General features: G+C 35.0%; 1 protein-coding gene across 2 annotated transcripts in view; it reads left to right on the forward strand.

The window, feature by feature from the left end:
- The window catches only part of VPS8 (VPS8 subunit of CORVET complex), an 84,819-nt gene that overhangs the window by 40,988 nt on the left and 20,725 nt on the right, over nt 1-23,106 (forward strand). For both annotated transcript variants that reach the window (XM_026701359.2, XM_026701361.2), the window contains exons 32-42: nt 900-984; nt 1,298-1,396; nt 3,895-3,984; nt 8,765-8,811; nt 11,178-11,319; nt 13,381-13,470; nt 14,069-14,111; nt 14,357-14,460; nt 15,361-15,433; nt 16,284-16,366; nt 22,625-22,705. In XM_026701359.2, the coding sequence (XP_026557144.1) occupies nt 900-984; nt 1,298-1,396; nt 3,895-3,984; nt 8,765-8,811; nt 11,178-11,319; nt 13,381-13,470; nt 14,069-14,111; nt 14,357-14,460; nt 15,361-15,433; nt 16,284-16,366; nt 22,625-22,705 (937 nt within the window). The remainder of the gene's footprint in view (nt 1-899; nt 985-1,297; nt 1,397-3,894; nt 3,985-8,764; nt 8,812-11,177; nt 11,320-13,380; nt 13,471-14,068; nt 14,112-14,356; nt 14,461-15,360; nt 15,434-16,283; nt 16,367-22,624; nt 22,706-23,106) is intronic.

Here is a 23,106-nt window from a genome sequence, read left to right on the forward strand (position 1 = left end):
GGATCAAGCTTGTCTCCTTCCTTTTTTTATAGTTTTGGTATTAGTGTTACTTTAAGTATGCCTGGCTTGAGGGTTGTTAATTTTAAATTAAAAAAGAAAGAATGTAAATATTGCATGTATGTAATTCATGTAATAAAATTCTAGTGCTAGTTGAACTCTCTTTAATTTTCTCAAGTGTTACATAACTAAGCTCCTTCACATCACAAAGACAATTAACTGATATTTCCAGCAAAAAAAGCAGATAGAACAGATACTGAAGTTAAAAAAAAAGTGAAGATATGAACAGCAACCCCATATATGAAGCATCTTAGATTAGGTAAAGGAAACACATGTGACTCCCTTCCTCCCCTTTCACTGTCATGTTAGATGTCACTGATTTAGAAGGCTTTGGTTTTTTATAAGATAATTTTTTGATTAAAAAAATGACAGGAGATATGTTTATCAAGTATGACATTAAAAATTGCGGATACAGCTCAAGGTAATCTATTTATTAGTTTGTTATAATATCACTTGTGCCTTCATGTCAGTATTGACTTCTGGTTACTGCCTGGATAAGTTTTCTTGGCAAGGTTTTTCTGAAGTGGCTTTTTTCCCTAGGGCTGTGGGAGAGAGGAATGGCCCAAGGTTACCCAGCTGCCTGTGCCTAAAGTGGGACTAGAATTCATGGTCTCCAGTTTATAGCCTAGTACCTTAACCACTACACCAAACTGGTTCGCTCATGTTTAATAAACAGTATATTAATAACAGTATATTATTAATATCAATAGCAGTATATTAATAGCAGTATGTTATTAATATCAAATATTAAGACAGGAAAAACATGACATGCTTTATAAAACTGCTCTTTTTTAAGGATGTTTATGTCTAAAAAGCACTTAGCTATAATTCTTTTATTTCAGTTACCAAATCTGTGAATTTATATATGAACGGGAACACCGCTATGATAGGATAATTGATTGCTACTTGCATGATCCCTTGAGAAAGGTAATGACATGGTACAAGCTATAGAAGAAAATTCAGATGACATTATTTCATTTTTCAGCAGCTTTTCTGTATGTTTGGGGGGGTTGGATTAACTTTCTTTTTAAAATAGTTTTTTTAATAGAAATATGCTAAAATACAATAGTGGCAAATACTAAAATAAACGATACATTTTCAGTGCCTTGTTCCTTTACTAATGATACATTTTCATGCCATGATTTAGCATGTAATATATGAGGATCAATCATTTAATTTGAAAAAATGTTTCTGTTATGTATTTTTCTTTTTTGTAACCATTTCTATATATATCTTAAAGGAAGAAGTTTTCTCCTATATCCACAATATTCTTTCCATTCCTGGGTATAGTACAGAAGAAAAGCAATCTGTGTGGCAGAAAACTATGAAACATATTGAGGTATGTCTTAAATAAAGTGATTATACATCTTAAATTCTATATATAGTAATATTGCTGATCCTAATAATATAAATGAAAACAGAATAAGACCATATTTCTAATATTTAAATTAATTTTGTCTCTAAATGGAATTGATCTGATTAAGAATAATTACTTTTGAGGATAAAAAACTTCATGCATTAACTGACAAAGTTAATTAGACAGTTTGGTTCTTCGGATCAGTCACTATGCAGAATAGTTTAAAAGCATTTGTGATCAAATATCCACAGATGAACAAGACTATTCTTAATGGAATTTCAAGATTCACCGTAAAAAGCCCTGGTTCCCCTTTCTCTGTTGTTTTTATTCTCTGAAAGTTTCCTCAATATCCACCATTAAGGGTTATTACGAAGACATTGAATGAGTGGTGGTTTCAACTGGTCTTCAAAGCTCTGACTGTTCCAGCACCCTTGCAATCACATGGTTATTATCTGGCTGCTTGGCAACCAGCTCACATGACAGTTGCAGAATCTCAAGGTCACCCCATCAGAATTTGTGAACTTCACTGCCAGCTTCTAATAAGCAAAGTCAGTGGGAAAACCAGCAGGGAAGGTTGCAAGTCACCCTTACCAGCTTCTCTGCACTTGCACTATGCCTCTGCTGCCACTCCTTAGATACCCTCCCTTGCTGCACCAGCCACTCCACATGCCTTGCTGTATTCACGTTGTACCTCCCTTGCCACTTGAGTACCCTCACACATCTTCACTCACCCAGGAGCAGCCACCCCAAACTATGCTAAGTGCTCCATCTCCTCTATCATTCACATACCCTCTTCCACCTAGCAGTTGCTACCCAAGTTCCACTGTGCTCACAGCACATTACTCCGTCACTCCCCAAGGCTTGCTGCACTTGTGCTGTACCTCCCCTGCCATTCGCACACCTTCACACAGTCTCTTCCACCCAGCAGCAGCTACCCAACTGCTGCCATACTCATGACATGCCACCACTCAGACCTCCTCTCCCATCCAGCAGCAGCTACCCAAGCCTCATTGTGCTTGCTCTGTGCTTTCTTGGTCACCCACACACCCTTGGCTCCCTCTCCCATCCAGCAGCATTGCTTGGCCTGCTTGCAAGCCTTTGGGACTAGCAACATTCTGTTGATTCAGTTTGTTGAAAGCTGATGAGAAGTTGTGAGGAGATGTTCACTGGATGACCCCCGTTCCTTGCTTAGCAACGGCAACATGGGCTGCAGGAATTGGTATTGATAAGCGACGCAGTCATGTGATATTGTGCTTTATGACCGCAATACAAATTCTTGTCCCAGTTGTTGTCATAGCTCAAGGACTATCTCCACCTATAGTCCTCAAGGATTATAAGATCCATAGTTTTCCATTTCCCTAGTGGTATGTTTTCTAAAGAAGAAAGCCTTTCATACATTGAACAGATCATGCTGGATAAGGAAGGATGATGACTTCAAAGTGTTGGTTCAAACTGAAAGTCTCACGAGTCTGGAACACCATTGCAGCCCTGCTACATACATACAGACTCCAGGTTTGGCATATGGATGCTCCTGAACAATCATGCTACACAGTGATCCAAAAAATAAAACCTAAAGTTAGTATGTAGAAACATAATAAGGAGTGATAACGGTTGTTCTAAAAACTGTAATATGACTTTTCCAACTTGGGAGTTATAATAGGAGAAAAAACTAATAAATAGACTCAGTTGACTACAGCTAGAGGAAAGCATTAGCAGTAAATAGGATGTATGAATGTGGCAGAGAAGGAAAATTCTAATTCCTTTTTAGCCTCTAGGACACTTGAAAATATGAAAACAGACCTGAGATTTCTTGGTTTGCCTAATTATTATGCATGTAATCATTTTTATTTTATGCAGTAAATATGGAAGCATGTATTACTATTTATTAGCCACATTAATTGGATAGAAACTATATATACAGATTGCAGATATATGCTTAAAAATTGGTTCTGTAAATTAGTAAAGTGTTAAAATGTCACCCTTGACAATGGTTTTCCAGTATACTTCCAATATAATTTTTTATGGAAATATGCATAAAATAGCAATACTAACCAATTATGCACCCAGTGTTTTAATCTTAATTGGACTGTGGTCTTTAATTGAAATGTAATATAAAAATGCATATGAAAGCTAGTTAATTGTAGTAAAATCGATGGGTTCTGAAAACACTTTCCTACTGAATACTTATTTTGTATAAAGCTAGAAGAAACTGCTTGAATGTACATAGAAGCCAACAAGACACTTATGAAAAATTCAGAATAGAGAATTTGGTATTCTCAGGCAACATTTATTCTTCAGTGAAGAAAAAGAAACATAATAACAGAAATGTCCTTTATATCCTTACCTTACTAATATAACAAGAAAGAAACATTTGGAATAGAATTCAGAGTAAATTCTGAAATATTGCAAACAGAATTAAAATTTCATGTATTTAATCCTGAAATTCGTGGATCTGTAAAGTCTTTTTTTCTTTTGCTTAGGAGCTGACATCAGTGAGTCCTTTTAAAACAGCAGATCTTATTTCTATTCATTTCAGTAATGAGATTGAACAAATAATTCAGATTCTACAGGTAAAGATTTATTAAGCAACTAAATTGATGTGTAGTGCTTTATCACAAAAAATATTACTTCATTTTCCTAAACGTAGAAGAGCCTATCTTTCAAAAGTCTAGATGTGTACAATTACTTATAATAAGTAAAACTAGAGAATTTTTTTTCTGAATTAAAAAAGGGATGATATATGTCCAGTCAACAAGCACAGTTTTCCCAAATACTTGGTAGAGATGCGCCATGATGAAAGTATTCCTGAATTAAGGCATACAAGATCTTAAATTCTATATACTGCTGTGCTTTCCACCTTGACTTTGATATTCTTTCAGTAGAAACTCCAAGTGAAATATTGTTGCCAGCTTTTTAAAATGAAAGCTTAATTGTATATCCTAGATACTGATTCTAATCACCTTTGATACCCATGGGTTAGAAATATTATGAACTAATTTCACTGTTCTTTTTTAAATCAACATACTATGTCTCTGAGTAAAGCAATACAAGATCCCACAGAAAACAATGAGCTTTGCTTACAAAAAATAGATCATTTTTCAAACCATTTTGTAACTATAATTCAAAGGTGGAAATTGACTGATTTAAAGTACATTTCCCTCTCCACTGTCATATGTACATACGCACACATACAAATGTAATAACTGATATACTTTTGTTATTTTGGCATCAAAAACTGGTAAATTAGAAAGAAGCAGAATTTTTAGGAGAAAAGTGTAATTTTTCTTACAAAATAATATTTTTGTCCCTTATCACAATATAGTTTGCTGCTGATTTCTTTCCCACTTCTGTTGTAGTTAAAAAATGGTTAATTGGGTGTGCATTTTACTAGAATGTATGTTCAAAATTTGAACCCAAGTTTCTATCATATTTACTTGGAGTTAATGCCTCTGAAAGAGGAGGAAAGTGTGTTGAATATGTTAACTACCTTGAGTTATTTGTAAAAATAATAAAGGTGACATATAAAACATACAGTAACTATAATACAGTTGCACTATACGCTTGTATTCTGCACTCACATACTTCAAAAACCATTTCTTTACAAGTGGCAAATCTCTGAAAATGTAACTTTTCTGCCAGACTTTTAATGGCTAGTTTATTTTAGAATTTTTTAAAAAATTGCATTCTATTTTTAAATTTTTATTAGCTGACCTAAGTGCCTGCGAGGATAGAAAAATGAGACTTAAGTAAAATAAGATAGGAAAGAAAGCAGTCTTAACAGAACAATAGAGTTAGAAGGGACCTTGAAAGTCTTTTAGTCCCTCTGCTCAAGCAGGAAACCCTACACCCTATTTCAGACATTTCAAACCTCCAATATGGGAGCATCCAAAACTTCTGGAGAAAAGTTGTTCTACCGATTAATCGTCCTAACTGTGAGGAAATTTCTCCATAGTTCTAGGTTGCTCCTCTCCTTGATTAGTTTCCATCCATTACTTCTTGTCCTCCCTTCAGGTGCTCTGGAGAATAGGTTGACCCCCTCTTCTTTGTGGCAGCCCCTGAGATATTGGATTAATGTGATCATATTACCCATAATCCTTCCTTTTATTAAACTAGGCATACCTAATCCCTACAACCATTCTTCATAAATTTTAACCTCCAGTCCCCTAATCATCTTGGCTGCTCTTTTGTGCACTCTTTCTAGAGTCTCAACATCTTTTTTATATTATGGGAACCAAAACTGTAGTTCCAAGTGTGTTCTTACCAAGGAATTATAAAGTGGTACTAACACTTCACCTGATCTTGATTCTACCTCTATATTGTTGCAGTCTAGGACTGTGCTGGCTTTTATGGTATCTGAGCACACTGCTGGCTCATATTTAAGTGATTGTCCACTAGGACTCCGAGATCCCTCTCGTAGTTACTAGGTCTTTTGAGGCAACAATCTGATACAAATATAGCATTAAATAACCTGCTCACCATATTCCAACCAGTTTCACATTTCTGTCTCTGCCTCCTTCTCTTTTCATTCTAAAGAAAAGCAGGGAATCCTAAGTCTTTTTATTGGCTAGTTGACAAGATTTGTTCCCCTTGCTTCTGTATTAACCGTAATTTCAGCTCCTTCCATTCCATAAAACACTTACAGAGCAGTTCATAAAATGAGCTCAGATGTAGTACAATATTGCTAAAATCTATAGCATCATGAAATGCCTTTAGGAGAAATGTGTTTGAAGCTAACTTCAAATGATATTTACGTCTTGTGTATTGATCTTTTTACTTCCCTTGGAACTTGCTAAATGTTCCTTCCTGATTTTTTTTCAACTTTAGATTTCTCTCTCTCTCTCTCTGTGTGTGTGTGTGTGTGTGTGTGTGTTTTAAATTGCAGCAGGACAAGCCTGGAAAATGCTCAGAATTTTTAACAGCATAAATTATGCATTTAAATAATATTAAAGGTACATTTCCCATTTTAAAGAAAAATTGTTAACAACCTAGGAAACATATTGTCATATGCCAAATCTCATCCAGTCTTATGGCTTCTTTTCTTTGCATTTCAGAATGCAAAAATACATTGTCTATATTTTAAAATAGTAGCTTATTTGTAACAATAAATAGAAGATGGTGTTGTATTAAAAAACTTTTTCATAAGAACTCATCCATGCTGTCATTATAATGTACACATCCATATCTATATACAAAAGCTATTGGGTACATCGTTATTAAGAGTAATACTGTTATTTAGATTTCTTTTTATAACTATCCTTCTGATTTCCTCTTAGATTTGTTGTGTAACAAGAAACGTTTAGCCATGAAAATATAGCTAATTAATTCATTAACAATTCTTAGATTTATCTATTTCTATACAAATTCCTGTTCTATGAAATCTGCATCACTTACCAAAGGTCAGGTTTTTAAATCTTGATTTACTGTGCCAGTTTCAACAAATCCAGATCCATCTATTTCTGTTAAAATCAAGCAGATTGCCTATCAAAATATTTCTACAGCTCTTTTAAAGAAGTTGCAATAATTTGTTTGCAAATATGTCAGAGGAATTAAAATCCCTTGTTTGTTTTTCCCACTCATCCTTTTCTGTGTTTTTGTAATGCTACTGATTTTCAGCAATCAAAATTCATTCCTGGTCAAACTAAACCAAGATGAATTCCACCAGTTTGTTTATTTTGCAAGGAATATAAATCCTTCCATTCTCTACTATCCTGTCAGAGCTGAAGAAGCTTCTTGGATGAGAAGTGAAACATCTTCAAAAGAAAAAACAAGAAAGTCCAGTTGCCTCCTAGGGGGAAAAAAGCACCTTTGGGACAATAAAAGAACAAGAAGTCACGAGACATGCCACAGACCAAACCCAAACATCTGTGACACCAAACATAGCAATCATTGCAAGAGAGAACATGTAAACAACATAGTGAAATAATAGAATTCAAGGATAAGTTAAAATAATACAGATTGCTCAGTCAACTGGGCACTACATAGGGTTAGTACTGCAAGCTACTTCTGCAACCAGCTGCCTACAATTTGGCAGTTCAAATCCCGCCAGCTCAAGGTTGACTCAGCCTTCCATCCTTTCGAGGTGGGTAAAATGAGAACCCAAATTGTTGGGGGCAATATGCTGACTCTGTAAACCGCTTAGGGAGGGCTGTAAAACACTGTAAAGCGGTATATAAGTAAGTGCTATTGCTATTAATAAACATAGTTTCTGAGGAGAGTTGTCACAAAGGATAAGAAATCAAATTTTGCAAAATTATCAGTATCTAAGATTATGCTGCTTTCTTAAAAATTTCATACTCAACCACAATATTTTGTATTTGGAAGGAAGATATTTAAAAGAAGTCTGCCTTTGATGTTATTAAAAAGAATGTTTTTTTAATGAACTGATAGATGGAAGCTTATTGGTGTTCCTCCCAGTGAGAACATTGGCAGTAGCAAACAAGTTGCATTAAAATGGGTCTGGTTTCTTTCGATACATAATGTAATCTTTAGGGAAGATTAAACACATTGTAGAAGACACAAGAGTGCGAGGTTGAACATCAGTTGAGAAGATATTCCTGCATATATTCCAGAATTCCCAGCAGTATTCAGGTGTTCTGTGACAGACAGTGGCTGTAATAGGAAGCCTGAGTTATGCTGCCATATATTTGAATGCCTGCTGTTTGTACCAATTTAAAATAGCTTGATGATGTTGAATAATGTAATGTGCTTGTAGAAGCAGCTGTTTTTGAATCTAGACATGTTATTATCTTTAGCCAGTGAATATTAAATGGATTTAATGCTTTGGAATACTTTGTTCTGTAACTGCTGAATGTCATTCGTATTTATAATAGATCAAGTACAGGCAATCCTCAACTTACAACCACAATGGAGCCCAAAATTTCTGTTGTAAAGTAGAACATTTGTTAAGTGAGTTTTGCCCTTGTTAGATTTCTTTCTTATGACCTTTCTTGTTAAATGAACCACTGTATTTATTAGTAATATGGTTGTTAATTGAATCTGGCTTCCCCATTGTCTTTGCTTGTCAGAAGGTCACCAAAAGTGATTCATGTGACCCCAGAACAATGCAACCGTCATAAATATGAGTCAGTTGCCAAGCGTCAGAATTTTGATCACATGACCGTGGGGATGCTTCAAAGGTTGTAAGTGTGAAAAATGGTCAAAAGTCACTTTTTTCAGTGCTGCTGTAACTTCAAAAGGTCATTGAAGGAACTGTTGTAAATTGAGGATTACCTGTATACCAAATTTATAGGGAAATCATAAGCAGACTGAATCACTAAATATGCTAAAATATTAAGAATAGTTGAATCTTAAACACTGTGTTCACTTTGCTTTCCTACCTTTTCTTATCAGGATGAACATTTGCTTTTCCAATTTTTGAAGAGTCTCCTTGATCCAAGGTATGTATGCATTTTAACTCCTGAAATCTCATTAAACAATCCTATTGTGAAGAAACAAATTTGTGGCTTGAAATGGTATTTTATCGTATAGATTAGACTTTTGTGGTAACTGATGATGATTGTCATTAATTAATATTCCATTTACAAGGAATCTTTAAACAGATCTACCATCCAGTTTCTCTGATTCTTGGACCCACTTTAATAGTGAAATCAGTTGACTTTTCTTGTGAGAGTTAGTTTCATCTCACTTAGCAGAGAAACTTGATTTTAACATACAAGGCACTATAAAAAAATTGAAAAGTAACAGAAAGCATTTCATAAAGCCATTTGTATGTCAGGGATGCTGCTGGATCTCATACTGATACTCTGTTACAGGGATCCTAAATAGTGTGAGAGATTCTTATAAGACATTGTATAACCACTCATTCAGTCATGGGCAAAAATGTTCTTGGCTTTCTTTATATACCAAAGCAACCCTACAGATCCACATTTCTCCCTTGCCCATTCCAATTTATGTCTAGTTTAAAACAGATTCTCAGTTAAATTAAATCTTGCAACCTAATCTCCTTCTAATTCCATTCCTTTCAATATATTTACATCACAAGAGGATTTTTTTTACTGTCATTAGATTCTCTGCTACAAAGACTACAGGCTGTTAGAATAAAATCTGTTTTAATAAAATAATGTATACATTGAAAAGAAGGTGGATTTTTGCTTGGGAATATCTTCTGTTCTTAATATCTGCATTATTAAGTTTTTCTCAAACAATAGCAGAGAATGTCTCTTGCTAGGAATTTAGGTATTGTAATTATAATGTATCTGGAAGATGTCAAATTGGTGAAGTCTATAGTAACTTAAAAATCAATCTATGTTACTTCCTCACTTTGTTAAAATATAGCTAATTATGTTTGCCTGAACAAAATTACAATTAAGTCACAATTTGCTTCAATTTCTTATTCTTTGCCTGTCTTTTTTTTCTTTTTTGTGTATCATTTAACAATCCGAATTCTTTGGTTTCTCACAGTTTTAGAGAAATCAGTAGAAGCCAGTCATTCTATGCAGTCATCAGATACCTGCACAGTATAGTGAGCTGGTCAAAGGAGGACAGGGAGGCTACCAATGTGAAGACCTGGAAGCTCCTCACAATGTATGGAGGCTTCCATCTTGAGTCCAACATTTATAACCAGAGGCTATACACCATCCAGAGAGAGAGCAGGCAGGGTCTGATGAGTGTCAAAGCCATTGTCCTCAGAGCATTCAGGCGTACATCAATAAGACAGGACCCAAATATAAGTATTGAAAGAATGCCTGGGAGAACAGCAGATGTAAGATGAAGATCAAGCAGAGGAAGTGCCCTAGCAAGACAAGATTCTGCATGGGATGTACCCTTGACAGATAACTGAGGTGTCTGCCACTGGGAAATCCTTCCAATGTTTGGAAGGGGCTGGACTAAAAGCCAGCACTGAAGCACTAACAGCACAAGAATAGGCACTAAGCACCACATCTATAGAAGCAGAGATTTACCATACCAGACAGGATCTAGAGTGCAAACTATGCAGAGAGGCCTTGGAAACAGCCCAACACAAAGTGTGGTAGACCCCTGCTTCTTGTGCTGCTATGCTCAGTGCTTCAGTAGCAGATATACAATGCAGGCAGGAACAGCATATACTGAATGGTATAACCAAATGTCTGGCATTGTGTATAGAAACATCTGTAAGTGTATGGGATAAACCCTTCCAAGTCCAGATGGGGGAGTCCACAGAAGATCATAGAGAATAATAAAACTAAGATCTTGTGGGGCTTTCAGTTCCAAATGGGGAGACAGATATTTCATGGTAGTAGACAAGGACCAGCAGTAATGACATGTAGTAGTACCAGCAGTATCAGGAGGGAAACTATATAAGTACCAGGCCTAAAGGTAGAACTAGAGTGGATATGGAAAGAAAGACCAAAGAGGTCCCAGTAGCTGTAGCAGCTCTCAAAGCTATGATTCCTAAACTGGGAGAGTAGCTCCAACAGATCCCAGGAAAGCTCTCTGTCCAAAAGAGTGCAGAGATAGAAAAGAGCCAGAAAAAAATGAAATACTACACAGAACCTGTGGTATTTGACAGAGAATGAGGAAGACACCCATGAGGAAAATACCACCCATAGGGGTGAGAAAGCAATTTTATATATATTTTCCATAGAGTTCTCATTTTAAAAATTATGGACACTCTATATTCTATGAATTCTAATAAATACTTTCTCTGTATATGAATATTTTCAATATGGTAGCTTTGTATTTTATCACAATATATGACGTCTGTATCATCTGAAGTGTTTAGAATATGTTAGTAACTAATATTAAGAAATATTTGTTATTCCAGGGAAGGTATCAATCAAGATTTGCTTCAGCTTTCTCCCTCTATTACTGAACAGTTTATTGATTTACTATGTCGGTATGATGCTGACCAGGTCTTAGAGACTTTGAAGTGCCTGGAGTCTTATAGGCTGGAAGAGACAATTCAGGTAACGTGGGTAAATAGGATGAAACTAGATTCAGATTTATAAAATTTATTAAAATCAATTATATTTTTTTAGACCTTTACGCAATTAATGCAGTATTGTAGGCCCCATCTCCACCACATCATACAGTTCTCTCAGACCTAGTATGTTGTCTATGTGTGAAGCATGGGCTTATCTATGGAACTCAGCATTATCAAGCTCCTATAGTAATCCTATGTACTAGTTTTTCTGGAAACTAAACTTGTTTGTATCAGTTTACATATATACAGTTGCAAAATTCAGATATCTCTAATATGTGAATGTCTAGCACTAGGCAAAAGGAAACTGCAACCTTTGAGATGAGGCCTACTCCCTCACTGTGCCTAATCTGAACTAGTTTACAGCTAAATGTTTTCTAAGTAGGAAATTTCCAAGCAACTTGAACATGATCCGAGAATCTAAGTTCTCAAAAATTCTATACAGGCACTTGTTACATTACCATTGTTTAGCTTGGTATAATTTTAGCAAGAGCTTTGTCCATTCAAGATGTGATCCCTTTTTTTGCTTCAAAACTTTGTTATATTTCTATGGCAATGAAATGTTGAATTGTTACAATTCAGGAAACAACAACTTCTGAATCATGAAGATAGGCTCCTGAAATTATAAGGGGAAGGCATCAGAGACTCTTGGTACATGTTACAGAGTTCTGTATAACTTCCTTTTATATATATATAAAGACAAGATTCTGCATGGGAATATATATATATATATATATATATATATATATATATATATATATATATATATATATCTATATATATATATATATATTTTATGGGTTTTCGGTTTTCTCCCACGTAAGATTCAAAGTATCTAGGCAACGTTTCGATGAAGTCTCATTCATCATCTTCAGGCTTCTGTCTCCGGCTCTGTGCTTCTCAGAGTAATGTAATGTAAACCCCTCTGAGCCATACATGAAGCAAACCGACACCCACTATGAAGATGCAGCAGGACCACGTACTAGAAGCCAAACAGCAAGATCACAACTCACCAGCTCAAATCCCCAGCAACTAAAACTAACCTGAGCACAACCAAGCCCCCACCTGAACAGAACACGCCTCCAACCAATCAGAACACGGCTAACCCCCAACCAATCAGAACACAGCCAAACCCCTACCAATGAGAACACACCCCACCCAATCAGAACACAGCCAAGCCCCCACCCAATCAAGTCCCACCCCACTGGCAGTTAAAAGGAGGAAGCAGCTGCAATCTCCATTACTCTGAGAAGCACAGAGCCGGAGACAGAAGCCTGAAGATGATGAATGAGACTTCATCGAAATGTTGCCTAGATACTTCAAATCTTACGCGGAGAAAACCCGAACAACCAAAGATCCATATATATATATATATATATATTTTCTGAGGTTCTCGGGTATTTGTATGTGGATCTTTGGTTGTTCGGGTTTTCTCCCGCGTAAGATTCGAAGTATCTAGGCAACGTTTCGATGAAGTCTCATTCATCATCTTCAGGCTTCTGTCTCCGGCTCTGTGCTTCTCTGTGCTTATCTATCTATCTATCTATCTATCTATCTATCTATCTATCTCCTATATATATATATATAGGAGATAGATAGATAGATAGATAGATACATACATACATACATCCTGCAAGAGAGAAGTTCCCTGAACAGGGGCTCCAACACAAGTCTGAAAGCTTGGAAGGCAAAACCTCTGGTCCTCATGACTGACCCTGATTGAATCCTGCAACATCATTGTGGGACACGTATATTCGCCTTCATTCATGAAAAATGAAAAAAGCAATTGAAAAGGGATTCAGGAGGATGCAAAGTAACTAAGCTTTTGTAAATTGTTACCTTGCGTTTGAAATTCCTTCTCTTTCATTTGCTTCCCTTTCTTCTACTGTAATGAAAAATATAGAAGGTTAACTGTGCAGGAAATTTTTAGCTTAGCAAAATGAGAGATATGAGGTTGTATCCCCTGCTCGGAGGTGACCCAGGATATCCAAATAGTGAATGTTTTCTGCATACAAATCGCTAAAATTAATGTTGGCATTTTACGCAGGTCACCCAAAAGTATCAGCTCCATGAGGCTTCTTCTTACTTGCTTGAAAAGAAAGATGACATTCCTGGTGCCTTCTTAATTATGCTTGAGGTATAACAGAGTGGAAACTTCACTGTGAAATGGGATGGGGGATTTTTTTTTCTTTTTATTTAGAAGAAAAATTAATCTGAATCAAATATTAACATTGGGGTGGTCAATGTTGTATGCACTGAAAATCTAGAATTCATTGGATGTACTATATATATATCTGCCAAATTTGAATTAAGCTGCCAAGTTGATTTTATCTTTAGAAGAAGCTTTATGATTCTTATTCTTACTCATATCTGATCATAATTTTAAAATTGAAAACAGATGTTTGTAAGACTTGTTAGATTTATTATGTGTGTAAATATATGAACTGTCACTTTGTCAGTGTAGTTCTTACTGAGAGCATACATAGTCCTCAATCAGTGCCTGTAACAGAGCCTGCCCATTACAGTTGAAAGTAAAATAAAATGCCTGATGTGATGGCCCCACTTAATGGCTGCTCTCCCCAGTGTGGCCCACTATACAGAGATATAACCAATTCTTACAAAAGTTGAGGAAAATGTGGAAGTCTTAGTGAATGAGAGAGGAATAGAATGGGTACTTACAGATAGTTTATAAAATGCCATGTGAATTCAAATAACACAAAATATATTTTTCCTAGTGGTTACAAAGCAAACTTTCAACACTGACTTCTGGAGATAAAAGTAAGTTTCAAAATAGATTTATTTGGGCATTTTGAACAAAATTCAATGTTATATTAAATATCTGTGTTATTCTGTCAGAATCAAGACCAGGCTTTGTAGACATTTATTAATGTTTATTTATCATTTCCAAGGAGGTATTACATGTACATTCCTTGTTTATGTGATTAATATTCTTCTATATATATTTTAATTGCCTTAGTTTAACTACAAAATAATATCTAATTACTACTTCTGTCTAATCCAAGTTTCAGCGCAACTTCCTTTACTAAAAGATATTGAAGATACCTTAGCAAAAACAATTGCACTTTGCCAGAGGAATTCACACAAATTTAATCAGCAGGAGCGAGAAGTAAGTATTCCCTTATACTCTGGTTTTAAAAAAAGGAAGCATTTGTTTCCCATAAAACCACTTTTTGTAACATTAAGGTAGACTTGTAGCTACCATCATACATTTCATCTATTTTCCTATCACCTTTTTATAAAGTCAGTAATAATATTTCCTGTTGAGATAAGTGCAACCCCAAGTCTTTCTGATCTGTTATTGTCCAGAACATTCTGGATTCACAAGGTAGGAAACAAAGAATCTCAATTAAGGTAATTCCACTCAATTACTATAGAAGAGACAAATGTGTGAGATCTGTCTGTCTTTTAAATAGCAGCCACATAACATGTTTTTCTCCTTTACTAGAAATACTTTCCTTCCACTATCCTATAAAAAGCCCAGAAAAAGCTAATTTGTATTTTAATAAGAAATATTAAAAACTGTTGGGCTCTGCCATACTACACTATATATTCTATAGCAGAATCCTCCCCAGTCCATCTTAATTTCAGCATGCCTTTGCCCTGCTAGACTTGATTCCAAAAGGTATGCTGTTAAATGTTAACAGTGAAGTTGGTTGAGATAGAGAAATTGTGTTGAGATTGTCTGCAATCAAAATTTCCTGGGTGCATTGTGCAGTGCAAGTTGAGAGACTGGGAAATTAGGGTAGCAACAGTCTCTAAAATAGCTCTCCCAATCGGGAACAATGCATTGGAAGGTCCGTTGCATTTATCACTTAGATGAGGGAGAAAGTCTGTTTCCCAAGGGACAGCCAGACGCTTATATCCTTTTCAGTTTATAGTGGTGGTGTTGATGCTGCTTTGCAGCAGGTACAGGCATTGGGCACATCCAGGGACAGAAGCCAGATACTCTGTGTGAGACTGATGGAAGTTATTTTTTGTACAATTCTGAGATTTCTCTTGTTTTTAGGCACTGTGGTTTCCGCTCCTAGAGGCAATGTTGTCACCCCAAAGATCTACATTGCTACCTTGTTACTCTGAATGTAAGCATGTTTGTCTCCTTTTTTGTCCAAGAAGAGATATCCAAGACAAAATGACAAATAACAAGAAAGCTGTGAATTAGTTTTGCTACTGAGCAACTCACTTGTATGTCATATCAGGAATATATTTCTGAATAGCATTTCTTTACTTTTACTTTTCTGTGATAAAATCATGAATTTCAGCCTGGTATTACTTGATATTTGAAGCATGATTTTGGCAACATTTTTCATCAGTCAACTTTCTGGAGCTATCTTCTTTTGCATTTAAATGTAGCTATTGAATTTATTTATCAAATTTCTACATTATTCAACTTACCTAACTGATATTTAAGTTAGTCTACCCTTTCCAAAACGATTTTAATTTTGGGAAATCTTTTTGAAAATGTCTTCAATTTGAAATGCATTTATCTGAGGCAGGTATATGAGGCCACCATAAAACACTAACATGAAATGCAAATTTAATTTGAAACATTTTTAAAAGTAGCCAACATCTCACAGTATCACCATATCTTGCAAAATGTCAGTGTTCTCAAATTAAATTGTGTAAGATTTCAGCTTTCAGCATTATCATGTGAAGTTCCACAAATCTCAGTAGTGAGATCACTTTTACATTTTAAATATTTAACATTATTTTTTGTGTTGTATGAAACTGTGAAATTGTGCTATTTGCTACCAAGAAGGCTGCTTATCCCTGATTTAAGACACTAGAGAGACTCCAATTCAATTATTCACAAAAGGAAAAATTCACTAGCCAATACATCCTTCCTATTAATTGTATTCCCCATTGAGACAAAAATAACAGACTTAAATCACATTCATTACTGTGAGGTTTATTGTCATACTTGTTCTTTAGATTTGAAGAACTTGACAATGCAAGTATTGAACAATATGACAACATTCATTGCTCTGCCATTAATTTTGCAGAGAATCCTACAGGTGAGTTATGACAAATAATATTGTTATCTTAAAAACTCTTAATGTGCATTGTAAAGCTACATGTTATGTTGCATTCTCCTTTGCTTGATTTGAAGCATGATATTGCTTCAAATTCATACTGATATTGGAAATAATATATATCAGAACAGTATTGAATGGTGTGGTGGCTTAGAGGTGGAGCTCACATCCCACAATTAGAGGCTGCGAGTTCGATCCTAAGTAGAGGCAGATCTCTCTCTGGGCATGTTGAGAATATATCTGCTGAATATAACTCTGCACTGGCAACAGGAAGGGCATCCAGCCAGTAAACACTCAGTTCCATTTTGGACTCCACCTTGCCAGGGGTTAAGGGGTCGTTAAAAGATGATGTCAGAACAGTACTGCAAACCTTTTGAACCAAGTGCAATCCAGTAGTGAGAAAAGTAAAGGTTTATACTTGGACAAGAAAAACCAAATGCACGATTATAGAATAAATAGTATGTGGCTCCACAGCAGTAATTGTGAGAGGGATCTAGGAGTCCTAGTGGACAGCCACTTAAATATGAGCCAGCAGTGTGCTGCATCACAGAGATAGTATCAAGATCATATGAGGTGTTAGGACTGCTTTGATAAGACTACACTTGGAATACTGCATTCGGTCACCACAATACAAAAAATATGTTGAGATTCTAGAAAGAATGCCGAGAAGAGCAGCAAAGACGATTGGGGGCTAAAACATATGAAGAACATTTGCAGGAATTGAGTATGTCTAGTGTAATGAAAAAAAAGACAGAGGTTGACATGATAAACAGTCTTCCAATATTTGAAGAGCTGTCACAAGAAAGAGGGATCAACCTATTCTTCAAAGCATCCAAGGACATCACTGGAGGCTTTTAAGAAGGCGAATATATCTCAGGATAATGTTGCAGGATCCATTCTGGGTCAGTCACGTTTAGTCTTCCGAGCTTTCAGACTTGCTGGAGCCCATCCTCAGGGAATTTCTCTAGCAGACTATGTGCTTTTGGCTTTTCTGTGTGTGGTATTTATATGGTGTCTGGTTGTGTGTGTCTTTTTAGTGGTTGATTGGGGTAGTTGATGGCTGGCTGTGTCATTGGCTGCTGACTAGCATGGTATAGGCTCTCCTGCTTAGGAAGGGGGTTGGGCTAGATCCCTTCCAAATCTGGTATTCTGTATACTGTTCTGGATCTGATTTGGTGAGTAATGTGGTGGAAGAGATTAGATAAATTATTTTTTTTACAGTAGAAAAACAAAAACTTAATCAGACATACTTGTACCAGATTGGAATTTTGAGAAGATTAAGTAGGCTTTGTAGGAATTAATTTCAGAATGGGTCCAAATGAGAATTTTAATGTAACTAAAAATTTTAAAGCTTAATTGGGACTGAAACTCAGTATATTTTTAAAATTATATGTTTTGACATGTGAGTTTTCAAAATAACTGATAAGAGCACATGCTTCCTGTTTCTAACATCTCAAATTAGAAAGAACGCAAATCTGATGAAATGAAAGACCTCTGTATGAAGATTTGAAAAGCCAAAGCTCATCAAAATGTGATAACCCTGGAATAAGTAGATACATAAGTCTGCCCTAGCATAAAACAGATTCCTTATCTATAAAATATAAGGTTATCTTGAATAGGTTATCTGTGTTGGGGCATGGAAAGGACCAAAGATACTGCTTAATCTCTTCTTTGGAAACTTAAAGTATCTATTCAAAACTGTGTTAGTTGCTTTATTAACACTTCACCAATGACTACCCGACCTATGAGTTAAAGGAAACCTGAAGTGTATTTTCTTTATTTTTCTTTTCTATGCTGAACTGAAACACAGAATAAACAGAACATATTTCATTAAGCTCTGCTTGCCTTTTAGACGTAGAACAAGAGTTATTATTTGTCATTTTTTATCCAATAACATTTTCATTTCAATACACTGCGGATATTCACTTTTGTCAAAAGTATTTTGCTTTATTGGAAAACTTTGTACTTCTTACTAAATCAGTGTTCCTGCTGGAAATGAAATTTTAAAAAGCATTTTTATTGCCAGATTTGTGATTAAATAAATCTATTTCAACAAAAGCCGACTGGCTTTCCAGTTTATATTAGCCATATAATTGCTTTGTGGGGTGTTTCAGTTTCCTGGCGTGTGATTTATTATACTAAGTTTCAAGACAACTGGGTAGATAATATATTTGTTAAGTAGCTATTCATTTGATACTTTGAAGAAATGAAACTCTGTGAGTCTAATCACAGCATCATAATCACTCTTTACAGTTGTTTTTCTGCAATAAAATGTGTCTTTTTCCAAAAGAGAAGACATATCTGTTATTCTGTCCTTAATTCAGTTGATTTTTGGTTATAGTTTTATTTTAAATTGTCATGTAGCACTTTTTTTTCCTATGTGCATATAACAAGACCACTTATATACAAAAATAGCCTTATTAAGGGTGTTCAAGTCATAGAAATACAGTTCAATTAACTTTCCAGTTACATTTATGAAATAGAAATCTTTTCCTACAGTTGATTTTGCTGTTGTTTAATGATAATATTCAGAAAACAGCATATGTCATCTTGCTAAAGCAGCACTTTTGTTATTGCTATTAAGTGCTGATGAAAATAATAATATTGTCACCTATCTAATATATTAAATACATACAAAATATGATATACTGCAACACCACACTATCTAAAATGCGTTGAGCCTGTTCTGTGGACAAGGGAATTATATGTATTAATTGTCTATTTGCATCAAATAAAATCTCAGAAACATAAATGTTTATTTTTGATAAGAGATTTTATAATATGCACTTTTAAAAAGAGAGAAGTTTTCTTATTGCATTGTGGAAACTATGATTACTAGAGTTGTTCAGTGGTGAGACAGCCAGCACTATTTATTTAATAATATTTATTTAATAAATAAATAAAATAATAGGAATAATCTGAATGCTGTTTGAACGTTGTGAATGATCGACATCTGATCTGTGATTTTACATTGCATTGTTGCTTTACTTAATGTATGTAAATATGCTATTCTCTTTCAAACAGTATTATACAGAATAAAAAAAGGAATAACAAATAATAATCCCAGGAAATTATAAACATTAGATAAGAATAAGAAAAAGAAGCACATCTAAAACTGATTTCTGCCACATTTCAATATGTTTCTCCATATTTACTGTACTTGCAAACTATCTTGTTTCCATCACTTCATACATTATCTTTTGTTCCTGTAATACCTCTTCTCTCCCTTGTTCACAGATTTATAAAATCTCACCTTGATCTATTTTGTCTTTGTTCCTTTATTTGTTTTGCAATTCTAGTGTTATTTGTTCTCTTACTATAATTCAGCCCAACTCAGTATGCTTCTCTCATTCAATACAGTATCTTGATCTTTGACCATCACAATGTAAAATCATTAAGATTATGGAGTTAAAAATTGCAACATAAATAATTTGTTTATAACCTATGAGGGTATGAGACAGTATGAAAGGAGTACTGTAATAGAATTGCTATAAAATAAAACATGGTAAGTTAGAGGTTAGGTAGAATTACAGTTTAATTCAAGCAATGAGTAGGATATAACGAATAACACTTTGTGGAATCTAAAAAACAAAACAAAATTAAAAATTGAAGAGCAGCAACAGCTACTATAAAATTGAGTAACTGGACATTTAAGGCAGCTGTATAATAATTAGGCATGTGACAAGCCTTTATTCCATTACCTGGTAGCCAAGGAACTTTTTAAAAAGAAAAATCTTATCTGTGTTTGTGAAAAGTTGGAACTGGAGATGGCTCCTGCCTTCACACTGTCTTACATATATTCATGTTTGGCATCATTGTAATAAGCAGCTGTAGCCATTTTCCTTTTATAATTCTTATTTTAATTTCCCAGTAAGGCTTGAATGATCAGTACAATATCAGAAATTTGAATTAATGTCATGCCATTTAAAAGAGTCTTGTAGCTGATTTGCTTTCTATTGGGAATTCATTTCCCACAAAGCTTCCCCAAAGCTCTTTCCTTTAAATCAAGCTTGATTAATGACAACTTTGTGAATACCTTCAATATTTTCTTGTTAAGTACAGTGGCGGGATTCAATTTTTTTTACTACTGGTTCTGTGGGCGTGGCTTGGTGGATGTGGCAGGGGAAGGATACCACAAAATCTCCAGTGGTATTTGCTGGTTCTCTAAACTACTCAAAATTTCCACTACTGGTTCCCCAGAACTGGTCAGAACCCGATGAATACCACGTTTGATATGGAAGCAGTTTGCCACTGTCTTTTTCCAATATATTTTTTGATGTCTTACAGTCTACACAGTCTTGAGGTTTTCTAATTGTTGGCCCTTTGTGGGCGGACTGATTTTAATTAGTTTTTACAAGGTCAGCAAGGTTTGGCTTAGTACTGCTACTTGCTATGGTGGACTATAATAACCATGACCAAATAATTTAACATTATGCATTTATTAAAAACAAAAAGCTTGAATTTACTAAGTAGCTGTTTCTTTACATTTCTGTCTTCAATTCTCTAGCAAGTCTGTTTTTCTTTGACATATCCTTTCCAAGAGAGTATCTCCAAAAAGTAGTTGGCTATCTAGCAGATAAAAATAGTTTGCTCTATGTCATGGATCAGGTACATGCTGCATTAAGAGCTCAGATTTCCCAGTTGTTCTCCATAATTTATATAGTGTTGCAGCATGATGTACTTTCTAAGTTGCTGCTTTTAAATTATGCATGCTGAAAAAAAATAGAATGAAAAGTATCTATTTAAAACCATATATGACCTCCCTCCCATCCTTAAAAAGCTTCATTGCCATTGGAATATGTTCAGGAATTAAAAAATAATGCATTTCTAAAAAAAATAGCTGTCTCTTTTTTAGAACCTGTTCAAGCAATAAAGCCAATTATCTATGTCTTAATACTGCAGCACTAAATTCAGAGGTGGTATTGAGCAGGTTCTGACCAGTTCTGAAGAACTGGTAGTGGACATTTTGAGTAGTTCGGAGAACTGGCAAATACCACCTCTGACTGGAGATTTTACAGTATCCTTCCCCAGTGGTGATACTCAAAAATTTTTTACTACCAGTTCTATGGGCAGTCAGAGGTGGTATTTACCGGTTCTCCTAACTATTCAAAATTTCCACTACCAGTCCTCCAGAATCTGTCAGAACTGGCTAAATACCACCTCTGATCCTTGCCCTGCCACGCCTACCAAGCCACACTCACAGACCGGTAGTAAAAAAATTTAAATCCCACCACTGACTAAGTTGTACATTGAGAGAAGACACAGCAAAAGACAAGGCATTTTGAAAGCGTATACAGTAGGATACTTTAGCTCATAGAATATTTGTAAGATAGATTCCATGCACATTGTAGACATAATACAAAATGTCATAAAACGTTTCCTGTGATGAAGCTTGATTGTGCTGCACAGTTCAACATGAGTTATTTTCAACATGAGCCGATACATCTCTGAATGTATCCCAGTTTTTCTAGTGAAGGAAGTATATTAGAAGCTCTGTCATTATTGAAGGCATTGAGAAATCTGTTAAGGAAATACCTCTGAAAGGAAATGCACTATGGCATTTCCCTTTTCTGGTAAAGCAAGTTAATAGGAGACTATAAAACCCCCAAAGTAAGTTTTGATACAATTCTTCTACAGAAGTATTAATTCAAAGTGACCTTGTGCAGGCTCTTAAATATTCTGATGGGGTCCCAAAGATGCTTTTTCAAGAGGCAACTGGACTTTTTAGTTTTTCTTTGATGACATTTCGCTTCTCATCCGAGAAGCTTCTTTGCTTCTTGAATGAGAAGCAAAACATCTTCAAAGAAAAACCAGAAAGTCCAGTTGCCTCTTGAAAAAGCACCTTTGGGATAACCACGACTTGGATGACTGAGAAACTCCATAGACATTCTGATGGGGTATTATTTTTGTTACAGTGTTCTAAGAAAACCTTTACTAGTAGAAAACCATGTGTATATCCGTGAAGGAAGATTTAATCTCTCTTCACAAAACCCTCCCCTTTGGAATTTATCTTCTGCAAATTTATAAACACAGAAATATTTTTGTTGAAAAAAGCTGAACTCAGTTTAGAAATTATAGCACTGTTTATTTCTTGCATTCTATCAGTTTTATTGGATAAGAGGCATGAGATACACTTGTTTTATCGTAGTTAGAGGAAAAAATATTTAACAGTTGAACTGTTAACACTTCTTTTTATTTGTTTTAATTAATGTTGATCATCTTATAATAACTTTCATACAGGATCCAGTATATGGAAGAGGAAAACTTGGAGAAATTCAGGGTCTTGTGCTAGGTATGCTGGACAGCTTTAACTATGAGCAAGTAAGTAGAATGTGGGGATTTTTTTCTTATTGGTTAAAATGGCAATTGTCCAAGATTTAGAGTTTGTTCTTTTTTGTTCCTTATCAGCTTCTAAGAGCTTCAACCAAGAATACTTTAGCAAGCTAAAACCATTGTATTAACTTGTCACTTAATATTGTATTGTCTATTTGCTTTCTATAGCATACAGTTTTTTTTCTGCACAAAGTTGTCCCATCTGTTTAATGCACAAAGATTGCATAAATTTTGAGCTTCAATTCCTCCCAATATATATAGTACCTTACTTGGAAAAGTGCAGTGAAAAATTTAGTAACATAACTATGTTCAGATGAATATATTTGGTTTTTTAAGTAAAAATTAGGCCAATTCATTATTCATAATTATGTGAATTCCATCTTGATTCT

This window comes from Pseudonaja textilis, chromosome 4 (genome assembly GCF_049901715.1).
Source record: "Pseudonaja textilis isolate UNSWEBS1 chromosome 4, rPseTex1.2, whole genome shotgun sequence".
Taxonomy (NCBI): domain Eukaryota; kingdom Metazoa; phylum Chordata; class Lepidosauria; order Squamata; family Elapidae; genus Pseudonaja; species Pseudonaja textilis.